Here is an 18,072-nt window from a genome sequence, read left to right as displayed (position 1 = left end):
ACTGTAGCTCCCTCTAATGGCTACTCTAGACATTTCATTAACCCTTTGCACTTCTTATAGTTATGATAAAACCACATTCTTCTTTCATCATCTGGAGAATCTGCCGGTTCTTCACTACACTGCCTTTCACCCAGCTTTCAGACAAATAAAATTAATCACTATACAATACTGTATCGTCAAATGACCCACATTTCCCTCCAAGAACAGGAGACAAAATTGTCAGGTAGGTAGAAACTAGCTGCCTGATCACGTTTGTCTCATAATGTTATGGCTCAACAAGACCGTTTTAAGGAATTCTGAGGCATTTCTCTCTGACCCTTGAAGGGGATGAAAATGAATTTTGGGGGAATGTGCTTGATAGTCACCACATCAGCCAATGTGTCACTACTGGACGTGAACAGGAATATCAACAGGAGGGATTTGAAAAAATGCGAGACTCTGCTTAACTGGGAGCCAGTGGAGGTCAGGGAGCACTGGAGTGACGGGTGAACAGGATTAGGTGCAAGTGATGACAGAGGCAGCGGAGGTTTGGAGAGTAGAATGTAAGACTTTCTTCATTTAAGCAGACCGCCATAATCTAGCCAAAGCGCCTTCTTTGGTGAACATGAAACATCTCATGACACAAATTCAAGAAGGACAGTCGAGTTCCCCTGGTCCCAGCATCACACAGGCAGGATATCTGGCCCTCATATCTCCTCCGAGTTTGTGGATGTTTGCTGCATGTAACTTGGCTGCTGCTTTTCCGACATTTCAGTGACTGAAATTCGGACGTTCTCACCTGGGTTATACTGAATTTGTGCAAGGTACCACCTGAATGCGAGACCTCTCTGGGGCGTACTAGGGGGTGAAATGGGTTTCAGATGGTAGGGTAACTAATGACCCAGCAGCCCATTTCATGCACTCCTTGAATTTCTTTTCACTAACTTCACAAATGTGGGTGGCAGTGGGCTCCCTGAGACCAATGTCATCCCCACCATTTTTCCAATTGGAAAAGAACTCCTAATGCCACCTGGTTAAGCGACAATGATTTTTGTGTGGTTTAATTAACAACAATGTGTACATAGCGAAGCAAACTAACAGAGAGCAAATTTAATTTATTTATTTGCCCCACACTTCATTCAAACATTTATGAAATGGGTTTCAGATGGTCGGGTAAATATTGAGCCAGCAGCATGAGAAACATTCTGACTTAAAAATAACGAGGTTCAGTAAAATGCAACTTGTCTCCATACAGTATGTTAGGCGCCTCTGTCCAAATCGTAGAATCATAGATTCTCTACAGTGCAGAAGGAGGTCATTCGGTCCATAGAGTCTGAACTAACCCTTGGAAACAGTACCTGATCTTGGCCCAAGCCCTGACCCTATTCCTGTAACTCAATAACTACACCAATTTATTTGGAAACTAATGGAAAATTTAGCATGGCCTTCTTAAAAAAAAAGTATCCAATTTTTTTTTCCAATTAAGGCACACTTTAGTGTGGCCACTTCACCTGCCCTGCCCATCTTATTGGACTGTGGGGGTGAAACCCAGGCAGACAGAGGGAGAATGTGCAAACGCCACACGGATAATGACCTGGGACCGGGATAGAACCCAGGTCCTCAGTGCCGTGAGGCAGCAGTGCTAACCACTGCAGCACAGTGCTACCTGAGGCAATCCACCTAACCTGCACACCTTTGATTGTGGGAGGAAACCGGATCAGCCGGAGGAAACCCACGCACACACAGGGAGAAAGTGCAAACTCCACACAAACAGTTACCCGAGGCTGGAACTGAACCTGGGTCCCTGGAGTTGTGAGGCAGTAGTGCTCGCCACTGTAGTGTTGTCGACAATTGTAATACTCTTAATGTTTGCAATGTACATTCAGCGTCAGGCACACAGTCTGGGGGTTTCCACAAATATTTTAGCCCCTTGGTGTCCTACGTCTGAAAGGCCTGAGACAGCGGCCTTTCCGGATTTCGCCATTGCTGCGGTTGCGCCAAGCTTTAGTGCGTCCCTCAGCACGCAGTCCTGGCCCTTGGGATGTTCCAGTCTGCAATATCCGGTCAGTTTAGTGAGGGATGTTTGTGCTGCTGAATTGAGCACATTTCCATTTTGGATAGCCAGCACCCAGTGCAATACACTCAAAGGCCAGGTCACCGAGCGTGTTCTCTGCCCCAACATAGGATCAGGAGTTAGCCATTAGTGTCTCAAGCCTGTTCCGCCATCCAGTCAGATCTTGGCTGTTGTGTGACCTAACTTTATCTACCTCTGAGCAAGAGTCACACGGGCTCAAAACATTAACTCCCTTGCTGCCAGACGTGCCGGGATTTTCCAGCATTTTCTGTTTTTATTTAATATACCTCCGTTGCCCCATGCCCCTAATGCCTTGGGTTAAAGGAACCTATCCATCTAAGACTTAAAACTCAACAACTGACTGAGTGTCACAGTGAATACACTTTAAAATGTGTGCATTATCTGGAGAGAGCTTTGAACGTCCTATGGTTACATTTAATCAGTCAGCACCTCCGCCAGTGTAGAACTTCCTCAGTACCGCGCAGAAGAGATTGCCAAACGCCCACCCCCAGGAATGTGCCTCAGCCCCGACTAATCCAGTGGCTGAAATCTTCCCGACCCCGCGGGCGAGATCTGCCAGCCCCGCCAGTGGCGACCCCTGCCATGACACGTTTCCTGGCGGCAGAGGGTGTGGAGCACGCAAAAACCTGTACACATCCTGCCACTGACTAATGGCGGACCACCTCCACTAGCGAATAATGCTTCTTAGTGGGAGGGAGGAGGAGGGGGGAATGGGGGTGGGGTTGTGGAAAATTCCACCCGGTGTGTTCCACCAGGGTGACACTTATTCATTTCTCACGACAGGCTGGCTTACATGATTACTGAAATGACGTTGCACTGCTGGATGTCAGGAATGGGTAACACAAGTGGCTAGCACTGTGGCTTCACAGCGCCAGGATCCCAGGTTCGATTCCCCGCTGGGTCACTGTCTGTGCGGAGTCTGCACGTTCTCCCCGTGTCTGCGTGGGTTTCCTCCGGGTAACTCCCACAGTCCAAAGGCGTGCAGGTTAGGTGGATTGGCCATGATAAATTGCCCTTAGTGACCAAAAAAGGTTAAGAGGGGTTATTGAGTTACGGGGATAGGGTGGAAGTGAGGGCTTAAATGGGGCAGGCTCAATGGGCAGAATGACCTCCTTCTGCACTGTATGTTCTATGAACTGACGTGAGACTGTGTAAACTCATATCACACTGGACTCTTACAGCCATCAGACAGAGCTGCCTCTTAGCCCTGATCGATTAGAGGCCTGGCTGTCAGCGACTGACCCCCCTTCTCGGAGAGCCATCTGAAAGTTAACCACAGATCCCGTGAATTGGGCATTTGGAGTCCAATATTTCACGTAAAATTAACATCTGACACCGCTGTTGGATAAATACAGTCCTCCCAGTTACATAGCACTTTGAATGCTGAGGCAATCACATTGAAGGAGGACAGAGCATCCACTGTCTTGAAACTTCTAACTTGCTCCACGTTTCAGTGCTGATCATGTCCATCTACCACTCACGACCCAATCCCAACGTACCTGTGCTCCGCACACGCACCTGAGGAAGCTCATGGAAAGCCTCTCATGATAAGGTAATCTTTTTTCATGTGCAACAAACGTTGCACTCCCCCTCTTTGCATTTTCTAATAACTTCAGGTGTCAGCTGAGTCTGCTGGAACATAGAACATAGAACAGTACAGCACAGAACAGGCCCTTCGGCCCTCGATGTTGTGCTGAGCAATGATCACCCTACTTAAACCCACGTAACCCGTATACCCGTAACCCAACAATCCCCCCATTAACCTTACACTATGGGCAATTTAGCATGGCCAATCCACCTAACCCGCACATCTTTGGACTGTGGGAGGAAACCGGAGCACCCGGAGGAAACCCACGCACACACGGGGAGGACGTGCAGACTCCACACAGACAGTGACCCAGCCGGGAATCGAACCTGGGACCCTGGAGCTGTGAAGCATTGATGCTAACCACCATGCTACCGTGAGGCCCCTCATCGAAAGTGTTCAGAATAATTCAGAATAATTCCTGGCTGGTGTTAAATTCATTGCAACAATTAGCATTGAAAATCAAATAAATGATTTTCAACCAACTGAGTCACACACGGGTTTAAAACGAATGTGAATCACAGAACCACAGAATTGTTAACAGTGCAGGAGGCGGTCATTCGGCCCATTGTTTTTACGTTGCATGGAATATTGTTTTCTTGTTCTCCGCAATTATCCTTTCTGATTCTGAACTCAAATCCTGAAGCATCCGAATTTGAGAGTTCCAGTACAACTGATCACCACAGAATCCATAGAATCCCTATCGTGCATAAGGAGGCCATTGGGCTGGTTGTGTCTGCACCAACCCTCTGAGACAGCGCCCTATCCCCGTTACCCCACCTATCCTGCACATCTTTGATGACTCATGGAACTTAGCATGGCTAATCCACCTAAACTGCACATTTTTTGGTTTTGTGTTGATTTCCCTTTATTTGGGGGGTGTTGGTGAGGAAAACAGAATATTGCGTAAAGGTTGATGCCATTGGATTTGAAAAAGGAATAACCTTTTGGTATTTGGATTCTGTTTCTATGTCAGCCCACTGGCTCAGCTGTGGTTCGGTTGGAAGCACCCTTACCTCTTTGACTCAGAGGTTATAGGTTCAAGACTTATCCCGGAAAGCTGATCGACACTGTAGTGCCGTACAGAGGGAATGTTGTGCAAAATGAATACGCCAGTAAACCGAGGACCTGTCTGAATCTCAGATGGGCACAAAAGATCCCATGGCACAACTTTGAAGAGTAGAAGTAAGGTCATCCTACTGTCCCGGCCAAGATTTACCCCTCAACTGACAGTATTGAAACAAATTATTAGGTCACTAACAGATTGTTTGTTTATGGGATCTTACTGTGTGTAAACTGCCTATCGCGTTTCTAGATTATGACATTGACTAAACTTCAAAAAGTACTGTATTAAATGCAAACCGCTTTGGAACATCCTGAAGTTGTATTTAACATGTCATCCATACGTTGGCATCCCTGCCAGTGTAGCACTTCCTCGGCCCTGTACAGGAAGTTCTGGTTTAGATTTTTTGTTCAAGGTTCCAGATGATAGGAAAGAGTGCTATCTGCTGAGAATGGAACAGATCTATTTATCACAAACTCCACCTGTCGGCAATCAGTTTGCTTAAATGCTCCCGCTTCTTCAGAACACAAACTAACCAAGCCTGTTCCTACCCCATTGAACCGGTTTCTTCCCACCTTGATTCTATTTTTCCCCCCCCTTGTCCAATCTCTTCCCACTTACGTTTGTGATTTTTCCGCACTCTTTTGTCATTTCAATAATTTCCGGGCCCTGACCACTCCCTCGGCTAGTTGTTTTCATCAGCATTCAAGAGATGCAAATGACATTCGCGCCACCAGCCACCGGGAAGAGCGACCCACCATTAACCTGCCATTGACAGAACTGCAATGTGATTCTTCCGCTGGCGTGTTTCTGACTTTCTCGGCTGCCAAGGACTGCGGGCAGGATCGGAGAATTCCGCCCACTAACTCTGTTTCTCTCTCCACAGATGCTGCCTGACCTCCTGCATATTTTTCAGTATTGTCCGTTTTCAGAATTCCAACACCCACGAAATTCTGCTTTTTGACAGAACATTCAGAACAATTTTGACAGCATTCAGTCCATAATGCGGTTAATGATCTTTTTCAAACGGCCATTATAACGTGAAGTCAATCAAAATGTGCAATTCCTTATCATTTCAGCTTTTCGTGGATCGGCAGAATCCTTGATCTGGAAGGAACCGATCTGCATCGTCCCTGCTCTTCAAGTTTGGAAAATGCCAGGAAGGGAAATAAGCCGAACATACAGAAGCACTTCATTCCTTCTCCTTTTGGTCCACCTGGGTACAGCACTGGAAGTACCCCTTGACTGTGAGTCAAAATCCAATCCATCATTGATTGTTCCTAATGTCCTACTGGCAGCCTGTAAGTAGATCAACATGGAACAGCTCCCCCAGTGGTTTAGCGGCTCAGTGCACTGCTCCGGGGTAATACTGTCATGCAGAGCAGAAAGACTTGGGTCAGATTTTGCTGAAAGTAGGCATCTGAACGGTAAACACCTTAATTAATGTCCAGATCAGCCAGCAACATGTAGCAAAAAGGGACTCCTAGTGAATTGAGAATGACCACAATTGCTGGGTGATTTGCACTGTTCCACCATTAGCTTTGTAAACATACCACCCCATGATTTTAATTAAATTTTTCAATTGAACATTAATTTTCCATTAAACTTGCCACAGAACGTTAAGTTTAGTAATTAATTGGGTGAGTACCCTTTTAACACTGCGGTAATTGTTAATTATTACCAATCAATTTCTCTTGCTCAAAGAAAACAATTACAAATGTGGAGTCTCATTCCTTCAGGATATGTACTATGTAGAACGATATTAAAAATGTCAGCCTTGAAAGTTGTTTCTTGCTTTTCCTTTATATTTTTGCTCTCATAATCATTCCCTCTATTTATTTATCCTAATGTACTTGATTTCATATTGAATTCACCTACTGTGAATCACCCTCCTTTTACTTCTCAAAATCCTTTAATCTCTTTGGGTACAGGCATACATTATTTCTTTCGTTTTTCACTAAGCTGTCTGATGACCTATTTCCCTCGCCACAGCTTGGCACTTACACAATCTGTATTGGCAAAAGAATTGAAAATCTAGCCATACAGTTTGTAAGGCTAACCAACAGGGTGTGCTGTGAGATGTCCTGCTCCAGCAAAGTCTGTTCCCTCATGTTTAATCTGGGCTTTATGCTGGATCATCTAATCTTCAGAGCTGCTCTCTGCGATCCTCGGAGTAGGGAGAAGAAAATTGCTCAGTGTTTCTACTCTTGGCCATCAGTGAGCTGCCTGCCTGTCGCAAGCAGCAAAGGCAGATGGCAGCCATTTTGGGGGATTTTGCTGCTTTTCCAAAGAGCTGCGGCAGCTCCTTAGGACGGTGACGTCGACTGGGCAATACAAGGCCAAGAAGCAAAAATTAAGAACCAGCACTCGCAAACGGGTCCCAGTAAAAACAATTAAAACGGCAATGAAAGTTTATTCCTCTTTGCGTTTTACCTGTTTTTACTAGGATCCGCTCCCGCCTTCTAGAATGGCTTGTTACATTTAATTGGGCGCCGAGCTCACCTCTGGCCCAATTAGAACATTTGAATTCAAAAACAGCGTCACCGAGGTACAGGGTCAGGAAATTATCTGGGTGTCGGCTTTAAGTTCAACATGCCAACATTGGTTATTCTACCCGCAATAATGTCATCTAGCAAAGTGTGCATTTTGCCAACAAGGGTCAATGTATCGGGGTGGGAGAACTGAAGGCAAATTGACTGGATGAGCCAGGCAAGCTCATAGGCACACGCCGATCCCAGATTTAAAAAAACTTGTGCTTTTCCTAGGGCAGGAAGAGACTGAGTAGAACTCTCGCTACTCTATCCATCAATAATCGCTGAACAGGTACGACTGTGCAACAATTTGTGGACAATCCTCAAGTGCACGAAACAGTTTGGATTTACTAGTGATATTTTAAAATTCAAACCTACACTTGTCAGGGCCCTCATCAAGCAATTTAATGAATTTAAGGGGCCATTAATTGATGGCGACTGAGTTATCCTTTCTCTTGCCCCCACACGTCCTTTGAGAATTGCAAACCGTCCTGGAGGTAACAGGGTCCTGAAATGACCTCTGGGGCTGCAGTTGTGCCCATACTGGATCTGGACCCCATAACACTATGGAAACCTTGTCCTTTGAGAGGTTTTTGAAGTGATGCAGGCGTCGGTTTTTACAGGAGAAAAGAAAAAGGGCCAAATGGGGCTGGAGCGGAATATTTTTTAAGCTGTCAGGGGTTGAGGACTGCACTGCTGAGCACCATTTGAACAATTGTGCATCGCAGTTAAGTCTATTGCACTTCATGGGTTTCAGGAAGGCAGCTGAAGCACCGATGTTTCCTATTTGAGGATCTCCTGAGTACTTCTCTACCAAAATGCAAAACTGATTGTTTTAGAAGAGTGGTTTTCTCTACAAAATTTGTGTTCATCGAGGTGAGGATGTTAATGTTGGGGAATGAATTGCTTTCCATCACAGTCTCTCTTGTCAGCCTGAAACACAACATATAGTTAGTTACATCAATATCCGAGCTCTGCATGGCAATCAGTGAACACAGAGCAGACCATCGGATTGAAGGGTTCGGGACTGCCGCACCAATTGTGGAGGTTTTTGAAGCGGAACAGACTGGCCAAAAGGCGAAAGAGTTTACGCAGCGATGGTGGATAGGGGAGAAGAGAGGGCCATTGTTGACTGGAGTTGGATGAGCTGGCAGTGTCTGCTGGACAAGTTTGCAGAGGTAAGCTGTCGAACAAATGGGGGTCCTGCCACGTCGAAGAGTGCGATGAAGCGAGGTACCACGCTGTTAGGGGCTGTTTAGCACAGGGCAAAATCGCTGGCTTTGAAAGCAGACCAAGGCAGGCCAGCAGCACGGTTCAATTCCCGTAACAGCCTCCCCAAACAGGTGCAGGAATGTGACGACTAGGGGCTTTTCACAGTAACTTCATTTGAAGCCTACTTGTGACAATAAACGATTTTCATTTTCATTTTTCATTTTGTGCAGTTGAAAGATTGTCTCTTCCATCAGTCCAAACCTGATGACCTCTCTGTACTGGTGTAACATGTTCTATTGCTCTTTTGTATCACCCTGAGACCTTCCTGGAAGAGATTCATTCGCTGCCAAGGCTGTCTTGAGCTGGAGTAACACACGGCTACAACTCCAATCTGCATGTTTATAGTTAGAATTATATTTATTGAAAGACGCAGTCAACTAGGGTGAGCAGCTAATTTATTGCCATTTATTGGAAGGATAGAAAATATGTGACTTAAAGGCTCAAGCTTTTGAAGTGAGAAACAATCTGGTTTGGTTAATTTGTTTGACAATTTGTCTTCATTTCCAAAGCGAGGATTTACTGCTGTGTTGTACTTCATTTGCCATAAGAGCTGTTCAGACCATTTGCTGGGGTACAGGAGTGTGATGCGCGACTCTATGATGGATGGTGTTAATTATTTACAAGCTAACTAAGTGAACAGCCTTTATTTCATCCTGAATGCAATATGTTTAGCAATTAAAGCCGGGCTGTCGCTCAGGGCAGCTGTTCAGAAGCAGGATGGGCTGAGGGCGTGGAATTATTGTAAGGAAATGTCTGCCTTTGTTTAAAGGCAAATAGAAAGTGACAGAATTTCTGTAACTGGGTTAAGTAATGTGCTTCAATTCCGCTGGCAAACTGATAGTCACAAAAAGGGATTGTCCATAAATTGTTGCACACCTGTTCACTGGGTATTGATGGAATAGGTAAACGGGTGTTTTACTCCGTCTCTTCCTGCCCTGGGAGTATGAGATGGGACAGCATTGAAGGATCTCCGTGTGCTTAAGGAGCTGCGACACAGAGTTTGCAGGACTTAAGATTACGTTTGTGATTTCCCAGCAGATAGAGGGTTTGGGACATGGACTGCTGTCCCGCAAATCTTCATTTAAAATCATGACTCACAAAATAACTACTCGTGGCCGTCAGAACGGAAGGATTTTTTTGTTGTTATCTGATTTTGGTGAAAGGCACAAGTTTTTTCTTCTGGGATCGGCGAATGCCTATCCTTGCCTGGCTTATCCAGTCAATTTTCCTTCAGGTGACCCCCCCTCCCTCCCCACCCACACACCTCCACCCCTCTCCCCACCCCTCCCCACCCCTCTCCCCACCCCTCCCCCCCACCCCTCCCCACCCCTCCCCCCCACCCCTCCCCACCCCCTCCCCCCACCCCTCCCCCCACCCCTCCCCACCCCTCTCCCCACCTCTCCCCCCCTCTCCCCACCCCTCCCCACCCCTCCCCCGACTCACATGAGATCTGATCCATTAAGTAGGTGAGTCTAAAAAAGTTAGACTCCATGCTTTTTACTGCAATTGTTTAGGGCATTGGAGTATTGTGTGCAGTTTTGGCATCCGTATCTGAGGACGGATGTTCTTGCTATGGAGGGAGTGCAGCAAAGGTTTACCAGGCTGATTACTGGGATGTCATATGGCGAGAGACTAAGTCGGTTAGGTTTATATTCATTGGAGTTTCGAAGAGTGAGAGGGGATCTCACAGAAACTTAGAAAATTCTAACAGGATTAGACAGGGCAGATTCAGAAAGAATGCACCCAATGGAGGGAGAGTCCAGAACTAGGGGTCATAGTTTAAGGATAAGGGATAAACCTTTTAGGCTGAGGTGAGGAGAAATTTCTTCACCCAGAGAGTGGTGAATCTGTGGAATTCACTATCACAGAGAGTGGTTGAGGCTGAAACATTGTGTAATTTCAAAAAGCTATTAGATATAGCTCTTGGGGCTGAAGGGGTCACGGGAAGAAGTAGCACAGTGGTTAGCACAATTGCTTCATAGCTCCAGGGTCCCAGGTTCGATTCCCACTTGGGTCACTGTCTGTGCAGAGTCTGCACGTTCTCCCCGTGTCTGCGTGGGTTTCCTCCGGGAGCTCTGATTTCCCCCCACAGTCCAAAGATGTGCAGGTTAGGTGGATTGGCTACGCTAAATTGCCCTTAGTGTCCAAAAAAAGGTTCGGTGGGGTTACGGGGATAGGGTAGAGGTGTGGGGTTAGGGTGAAGGTATGGGCTTAAGTAGGGTGCTCTTTCCAAGGGCCGGTGCAGACTCAATGGGCTGAATAGCCTCCTTCTGCACTGTTGATTCTATGATATGGGGGGGAAGGCAAGATCAGGGTATTGAACTTGGTGATCAGCCATGATTATAATGAATGGCAGAGCACGCTTGAAGGGCCGAATGGCCTCCTCCTTCTATTTTCTATGATTCCAAAATAACTGCGTTGGTCAACAGACCTACTTGCTTCCTTTAATAGGAATTGAACCGTACCAAAAATAATTGGCATGTGTTATACAATACGTGTGCGGTGGCAAATTTCTTCATACTTACACTGTGTTTTTTCCCTCCCACCCGCCTCCCCTCTATAAACCTGTCCCGTTCACCCTCTCATTTTCTGATTCTGGGAATTAAAGCAAAAATTCTGGATGAACGTAAGTTGGTGTGACGCAAGGTTGTTTGGTGAAAGCTGCAAAGTGTGTTCCTTTTGTAGTTGTTTGCCGTCTTGATGCACCGTGCCAGGCTCTCGCGGGGTGTTTCATTGCATGCGCACGAGTTGCTTTTTGTTTTGCTGTAACTGTGTAAAAAACCGTGTGTCCCAACGGTTTTGCTGCTTGTGTTGTGGAATCGTGTTTGGACATCTGATGGGACTCGTTCAGCCAATCACAGCTTGCCCCATCCAGCCAGAAGTCAGCAAGAGGCTGCAATGCCACCTACGTCCACAGGGAGTGGGAACATTTGGTGATCCTCCATTACTGATCACATAATTACTGACACCCACTCGATTGCTGCCTGCACCGCCCATATTTGGACCCTGTCCACCCTTTGTAAAATAATAATCTATATTGTCACAAGTAGGCTTAAATTAACACTGAAAATCAAGGTACTGTGAGAAGCCCCCAGTCGCCACATTCTGGTGTCTGTGTGGGTACACAGAGGGAGAATTCAGAATGTCCAAGCACGTCTTTCCGGACTTGTGGGAGGAAACCGGAGCACCCGGAGAAAACCCATGTAGACACGGGGAGAACGTGCAGACTCCGCACAGACAGTGACCCAGGCCGAGAATCGAACCTGGGACTCTGGCGCTCTGAAGCAACAGTGCTAACCTCTGTGCTACTGTGGCTGCCAATTGACTAAATATCTAAGCTTGCAACCAATTTTGGGATCAAAAGCCATTTTGGTCACTTGGTCACTGTCTCTGACGGAGTCCGCAAGGCTTTTGATTCCCCCTGCCACTTCCAGCCCAGTCTGGAGCTTGGCAAAGTTTCCTAGGAGACCGCCTGTACCATTGGTAAGGCTTGCGAGGACACCTAGGTATGTGCAGGGGATCAGAGAGACGAATATTGAGGTCAAAGGACAAACTGGTGGAAAGATGAACTCTCCCAATTTTGCTCCAGGTCTCCTGAACAGCACCGAATCTGCATGCAGCCTGAACTGTTCTGCTTGATGGTGTGGCAAATTGGCATGAACCAAGTGGTTTTTTAAAGAAAACTTTTATTCCTCTGCTAATATTTGAATGTCATTTAATTTATGGTTTCCTAAACCTTGCTTTTTAACCCAGTGCCGCAGCCCCCGACGATCACCCACCAGTCTCCAAAGGATTACATAATCGACCCGCGGGATAACATCCTGATCCAGTGTGAGGCAAAAGGGAAGCCATCTCCCAGGTTTGTATTGGTTATCAGGCTCACAAAATATCTCAAAAGAGCAACAGATACAGGGGAAAAGGGCTGATGGACTCGGACACCAGGTGACTTTGTTGCTCGATGATGCCTCTCTTTGTGTCCAGGTTCCTCACTCATGCCATCCTCCCCGTCCCTTCCATTTTGTGTGTGCACCATTCCTTTGAACTCCACAAGAACGGCACCCCCCACCCCCCCAAAAGCTTGTCCTGGCCGACATTGCTTCCTCAATCGCTGCCATAAGAAGCAGGTGAATTGGCACTACTCAATTCATTGCTGAGATTGTGCCTTGGGCAAAATGGCTGACATGTTTGGTCACAGAACAGCCAATGTACCTAAAGAACAAGAAACGTACAGCACAGGAACAGGCCCTTCGGCCCTCTAAACCTCCGCCGACCATGCTGCCCGTCTGAACTAAAATCTTCTACACTTCCGGGGTCCGTGTCCCTTTATTCCCATCCTATTCATGTATTTGTCAAGATGCCCCTTAAACGTCACTATCGTCCCTGCTTCCATCACCTCTTCCGGCAGTGAGCTCCAGGCATCCACTACCCTCTGTGTGAAATACTTGCTTAGTACATCGCCTCTAAACCTTGCCCCTCGCACTTTAAACCTATGCTACCTAGTAATTGACCCCTCTACCCTGGGAAAAAGTCTCTGACTATCCACTCTGTCTATGCCCCTCATAATTTTGTAGATCTCTATCAAGTCGCCCCACAATCTCCGTCGTTCCAGTGAGAACAAACCGAGTTTATTCAAACTCTCATCAAAGCTAATGCCCTCCATACCAGGCAACATCCTGGTAAATCTCTTCTGCACCCTCTCTAAAGCCCCCACCTCATTCTGGTAGCGTGGCGACCAGAATTGAATACTCTACTCCAAGTGTGGCCTAACTAAGGTTCTATACAGCTGCAATATGACTTGCCAATTTTTATACTCGATGCCCTGGCCAATGAAGGCAAGCATGCCGTGTGCCTTCTTGACTACCTTCTCCAGCTGGGTTGCCCCTTTCAGTGACCTGTGGACCTGTACACCAAGATCTCTCTGACTGTCAATACTCTTGAGGGTTCTACCATTCACTGTATATTCCCTACCTGTATTAGACTATTCAAAATGCATTACCTCACATTTGTCCGGATTTAACTTGGATTAAGAATAAGTCATTGTATGCAAGGCATTTTGAGATGTACTGGGGAGGAGGGGAGGGGGGGGGGGGGAATGGTTTAGCTCAATTGGCTGGACAGCTAGTTCGTGATGCAGGGTGAGGCCAGCAGCTCGGGTTCAATTCCCTCTCCCGGCTGGGGTTATTCTAAAAGGCCCTGCCTTCTCAATGTTGCCTGAGATGTGGTGATCCTCAGGTTAAATTACCACCAGTAAACTCTGTCCCCTCGAAGAGGAAAGCAACCTGCGATCATCTGGGGCTCTGGCAACTTTACTTACTTTTTACTTTGAGGTATCCTGAGCAATGCACCAAGGTGTTGTTTGGGCATCCCATCTTGAAGTTGCAAGCAGGTGCACTGCAAATTGTTTGTTCCTCCCTACATTTTTAACCCTCCCTACATTTGCCTCCCATTGTAGCTGAGCTTTGCTTCAGACCTCCAACCTATGGAACTCACTAATCTCAATCAAACTTTGGGTCACCTAATGACAATATCTTGATTTCCCCTGCCTTACTGTTCTTTGACCTTTGAACCTAAGTTATGGGTCATGCCCCTTAATTTTGTTTCTCTTTTTTGAAAGGCCCAGTTGACTAATTTTGCTTTAAGGCACCTTCTAGTACCCTCCGTTGTGAGACATATGTGACTTGGTTTCCTGAACTACTTCTGCAATTAATATACTTTTTAGTGGCTGTATGTATATTTTCCCCAAAGTAATTGAGTGAATTATGGGATTTGGGTATTTTGTCACCTTGCAGCATAATCAATGTTGCGTTGGGAGAATCAAGGCATTTTGGCATTTGTCTTTTGCTGCACATTGATTTTCCAGTTATTTGTGTTCCAATTCAATGGGGAGGAATTTTGACTCTCAGAGGGTAGTGCGACTGTGGAATTCTTTACCGCAGAGGACCGTGGAGACTAGGTCGTTAGGTATCATCAAGCTTGAGACAGACCGATTTTTAACCAGTAAAGGAAGCAACGGTCATGGGGATAAGGCGGGAAAGGGGAGTTGAGGATTATCACATGTCATGATCTCATTGAAGAGCAGACTCAATGGGCCAAATGGCCTACTTCCACCTCTATGTCTTATGGTCTAACATTGGTCAGGGCATCAGGACAACTCTCTGATCCTCATCACATCTCAGAACGAAAGGCTGCTGCCTCTTCCTGAGCACTGCTTGGAAATGAAAGCTGAGGTTTTGCGCTGACCTCCTGGTGTGCGCACGATCATACAACCTGCGGACTCAGAGTGGAATTATTCCTAATGCGACCAAGAGTTGACATTTTTATATTCTTTTATGGGTGATGGCATGACACCTAGAACCTCGTGGTGTGAATGGAATGTTAAAATTGCCTTGATAATGCCTCATTTTGATCAGCTGCTTTATATTTCTCACCGCCTGTCGCAGGTTCTCATGGACCCGCAATGGAACCCATTTCAACCTTGACAAAGACCCTCGAGTGACAATGAAGCCAAACTCCGGGACGCTGCTCATTGACATTGTGGGTGGTGGGAAAGCGGAAGCTTACGAAGGCGAATACCAGTGCACGGCGAGAAACGATCGCGGCACAGCCGTGTCCAACAAAATCGTCATCCGCCAGTCCAGTGAGTAAATATGCTGTCTGACCATTGCTTCATCGTTGTGTCATGTTTTTAATTGCCTCTGAGGGGCAGTAAGGAGCCGATAATCAAGCTGAAAATTGCTGGATCCAACTGTAAAGCCAGCCTTCGAGACTCACAAACATTCCTGGTGTCACTAGCCTTCCAACAACATTGTTAATTACCTTTTGTGAAATCTTACTGAAAAATGTACAAAAGAGCATAATAAACAAACATAATCATCAAAGAACATATCCAATCCGAACACACACACACACACCCTCCTCCAAACATAAAAACTCCCTTAACAGCTGATGACGGCTAACTTTAACTAAAAGAAATGAACGGTTACCATCTTAGGTAGAATTCCTCTACCGACCCCCTAATGGTACTGAGTATGTTGGCCTGCAGGCTAATTAAGAGGAGTGGCAGCGATGTGTGACAGTACTGAGCAGCACTGTAGACAGAGTCTGTTGGCTTTTATGGTTTGAGCCTTTTCTCAGCACTTGCTTCCAAATCCATGTTGAGTTGTAGTTTTCGGCAGCACACTGAGTTGCCTGTAAGTCAATGTCTGATTTGGAGGTTGTAGGTTCACTTCTACCTCTGGAGACTCAGACACACACACAGTGAGTGCTGACACCCCTGAGGGGATGGGTGCTGACGCTGCTGGAGGTACTGCCTCTCGGATGAGACATTAAATCGGGGGCTTGTCTGCCCACCCAAGGAAATACTAACAATCCCGCAAAACTATTTGAAGAGGGGCCATGGAGCTTTCCTCATGTCCCAGGCAATATTTATCCCTCAACCCCTACTCAAAGCAGTTTATCTGGCCACGTACCTCCTGCTTGTGAGTTCTTGCTGCGAACATTTCTACATTGCGACAGCAGCTTCAGAATGCAATCAATAAAGGGAGGAGGGGGTGGAAATTCTAGGAACCGGAGTGCAGCAATCCAGAGGGAAGAGGGTCTGGGAACCTTGGCCTACCACACCTTCAGGGAGAGGCACTTGGAACCTGAGAGTACCACACCTTCAGGGGGAGGCGCCTGGGAACCTGAGCATACAACACCTTCAGGAGGAGGGCCTTGGGAACCGTTGTACCACACCTTGACAGGGAGGGGCCTGGGAACCTGTGTACCATATCTTCAGGAGGAGGGACTTGGAACCTGAGAGTACCACACCTTCAGAGGGAGGGACCTGGAACCTGAGCATACAACACCTTCAGGAGGAGGGCCTTGGGAACCTGTGTACCACACCTTCAGGAGGAGGGACTTGGGAACCTGTGTCTCACACCTTCAGGAGGAGGGCCTTGGGAACCTGTGTACCACACCTTCAGGGGGAGGGACTTGGAACCGGAGAGTACCACACCTTCAGGGGGAGGGCCTTGGGAACCTGTGTACCACACCTTCAGGGGGAGGGACTTGGAACCGGAGAGTACCACACCTTCAGGAGGAGGGACTTGGGAACCTGTGTACAACACCTTCAGGGGAGGGGCCTGGGAACCTGTGTCTCACACCTTCAGGGGGAGGGGCCTGGGAACATGTGTACCACACCTTCAGGGGGAGGGGCCTGGGAACATGTGTACCACACCTTCAGGGGGAGGGGCCTGGGAACCTGTGTACCACACCTTCAGGGGGAGGGGCCTGGGAACATGTGTACCACACCTTCAGGGGGAGGGGCCTGGGAACATGTGTACCACACCTTCAGGGGGATGGGCCTGGGAACCTGTACCAAATCTTCAGGAGGAGGGACTTGGAAGCCTGTGTACCACACCTTCGGGGGAAGAGAGCAGTCCCTGCAATTGATATATTAATGAAAACACCAGGCAGTAGGACAATCACAAAAAGACAATATTAATTTCTGAGCGCGAGTCAAGCGATTTGAAACCTTAAATGGTCCATTTTGTAGACCCAGCGCTTAGAGAGAATAATTGAACAAATATTCCACCAACTCAGAGCCTTATACTGTACAACAAATATCTATTTATTCAACATAATTCTGGAACCTTCCATGAGTCATTGTTCTTATTTTAAACCAAAGTCCTGTCTGCCCCCCCCCCCCCCCCCCCCTCCCCCTCAGCTGGTTGTAAAACATCCCAGGACACTGTTTTGAGGACGAGCAGCGGAGTCGTTCTCCCTGGTATTCTGGCCCATGTTCATCTCTCAATCAACATCCCGGACAGGCGCCGGAATGTGGCGACTAGGGGCTTTTCACAGTAACTTCATTGAAGCCTACTCGTGACAATAAGCGATTTTCATTTTCATTGCTCAAGCAGATTATCCGGTCATTATCACATTGACGTTTGTGGAATTGTGCTGTGTCATCTGTCTGTTTCCGACTCTTCTTATCAACTTCACTGGCTGCAGAACCCTCTGGTCCTGAGGTCAGAAAATGACATTGTGTAAATGCAAGTGGTTTCTTGAATCTTGTCAGTGGATTTGTTCCGCATCCTATCTAAATCTGTTCCGTTAATTGTCTTATTTCTTTCTCTTTCTAACTAAAGACCTCTTTTTAATCATCAAATTCATCATGCTGGAAGGTAACTGTGCGGCTGATAATTGGTTGTACCCTCGCATGAATTGGTTCCTATATTTCATTCCTAACACCCTGAGTCTTCGGCATCCTGAATTCTGACGGCACCGACTATCTTCGCTCTGCTGGGCACCAAGAAGGACAATCACCAGCAGAGCTGAATGGGGAACATTAGGAGTTTGTCTGGCACTCTTTCCCCCTCCCCCCCCCCTCCGCCCCCCCCCCCCCCCCCCCCCCCCCCCCTCCGCCCCCCCCTCCCCTCGCCCGCCCAGTGGCCTGGAACAAATATGTCCGTTCTGTCGCATCATTTGCAGGGATGAGGGCCTGATCCAGAATACTCCGTGTGAAACCACACTGTTGGAATAAGTGGGCTTTAATCTCTGGATC

The 18,072-nt window shown here is 47.1% G+C and overlaps 1 protein-coding gene across 36 annotated transcripts in view; it reads left to right on the top strand.

Moving 5' to 3' along the window:
• Positions 1 to 18,072, top strand: part of nrcama (neuronal cell adhesion molecule a) — a 478,378-nt gene that overhangs the window by 340,090 nt on the left and 120,216 nt on the right. For 20 of the 36 annotated variants that reach the window (XM_038780573.1, XM_038780570.1, XM_038780576.1 and 17 more), the window contains 5 exons: positions 5,802 to 5,969; positions 11,134 to 11,151; positions 12,279 to 12,384; positions 14,966 to 15,162; positions 17,657 to 17,692. In XM_038780573.1, coding sequence (XP_038636501.1) covers positions 5,876 to 5,969; positions 11,134 to 11,151; positions 12,279 to 12,384; positions 14,966 to 15,162; positions 17,657 to 17,692 — 451 coding nt within the window. In that variant the 5' untranslated portion in view covers positions 5,802 to 5,875. The remainder of the gene's footprint in view (positions 1 to 5,801; positions 5,970 to 11,133; positions 11,152 to 12,278; positions 12,385 to 14,965; positions 15,163 to 17,656; positions 17,693 to 18,072) is intronic. The other 16 variants (XM_038780584.1, XM_038780558.1, XM_038780590.1 and 13 more) reach the window with 3 other exon arrangements.

Source organism: Scyliorhinus canicula, chromosome 20 (genome assembly GCF_902713615.1).
Source record: "Scyliorhinus canicula chromosome 20, sScyCan1.1, whole genome shotgun sequence".
Lineage (NCBI taxonomy): Eukaryota > Metazoa > Chordata > Chondrichthyes > Carcharhiniformes > Scyliorhinidae > Scyliorhinus > Scyliorhinus canicula.
Note: the sequence above shows the minus strand (reverse complement) of the source record. Positions and strands in the feature narration are given on the sequence as shown.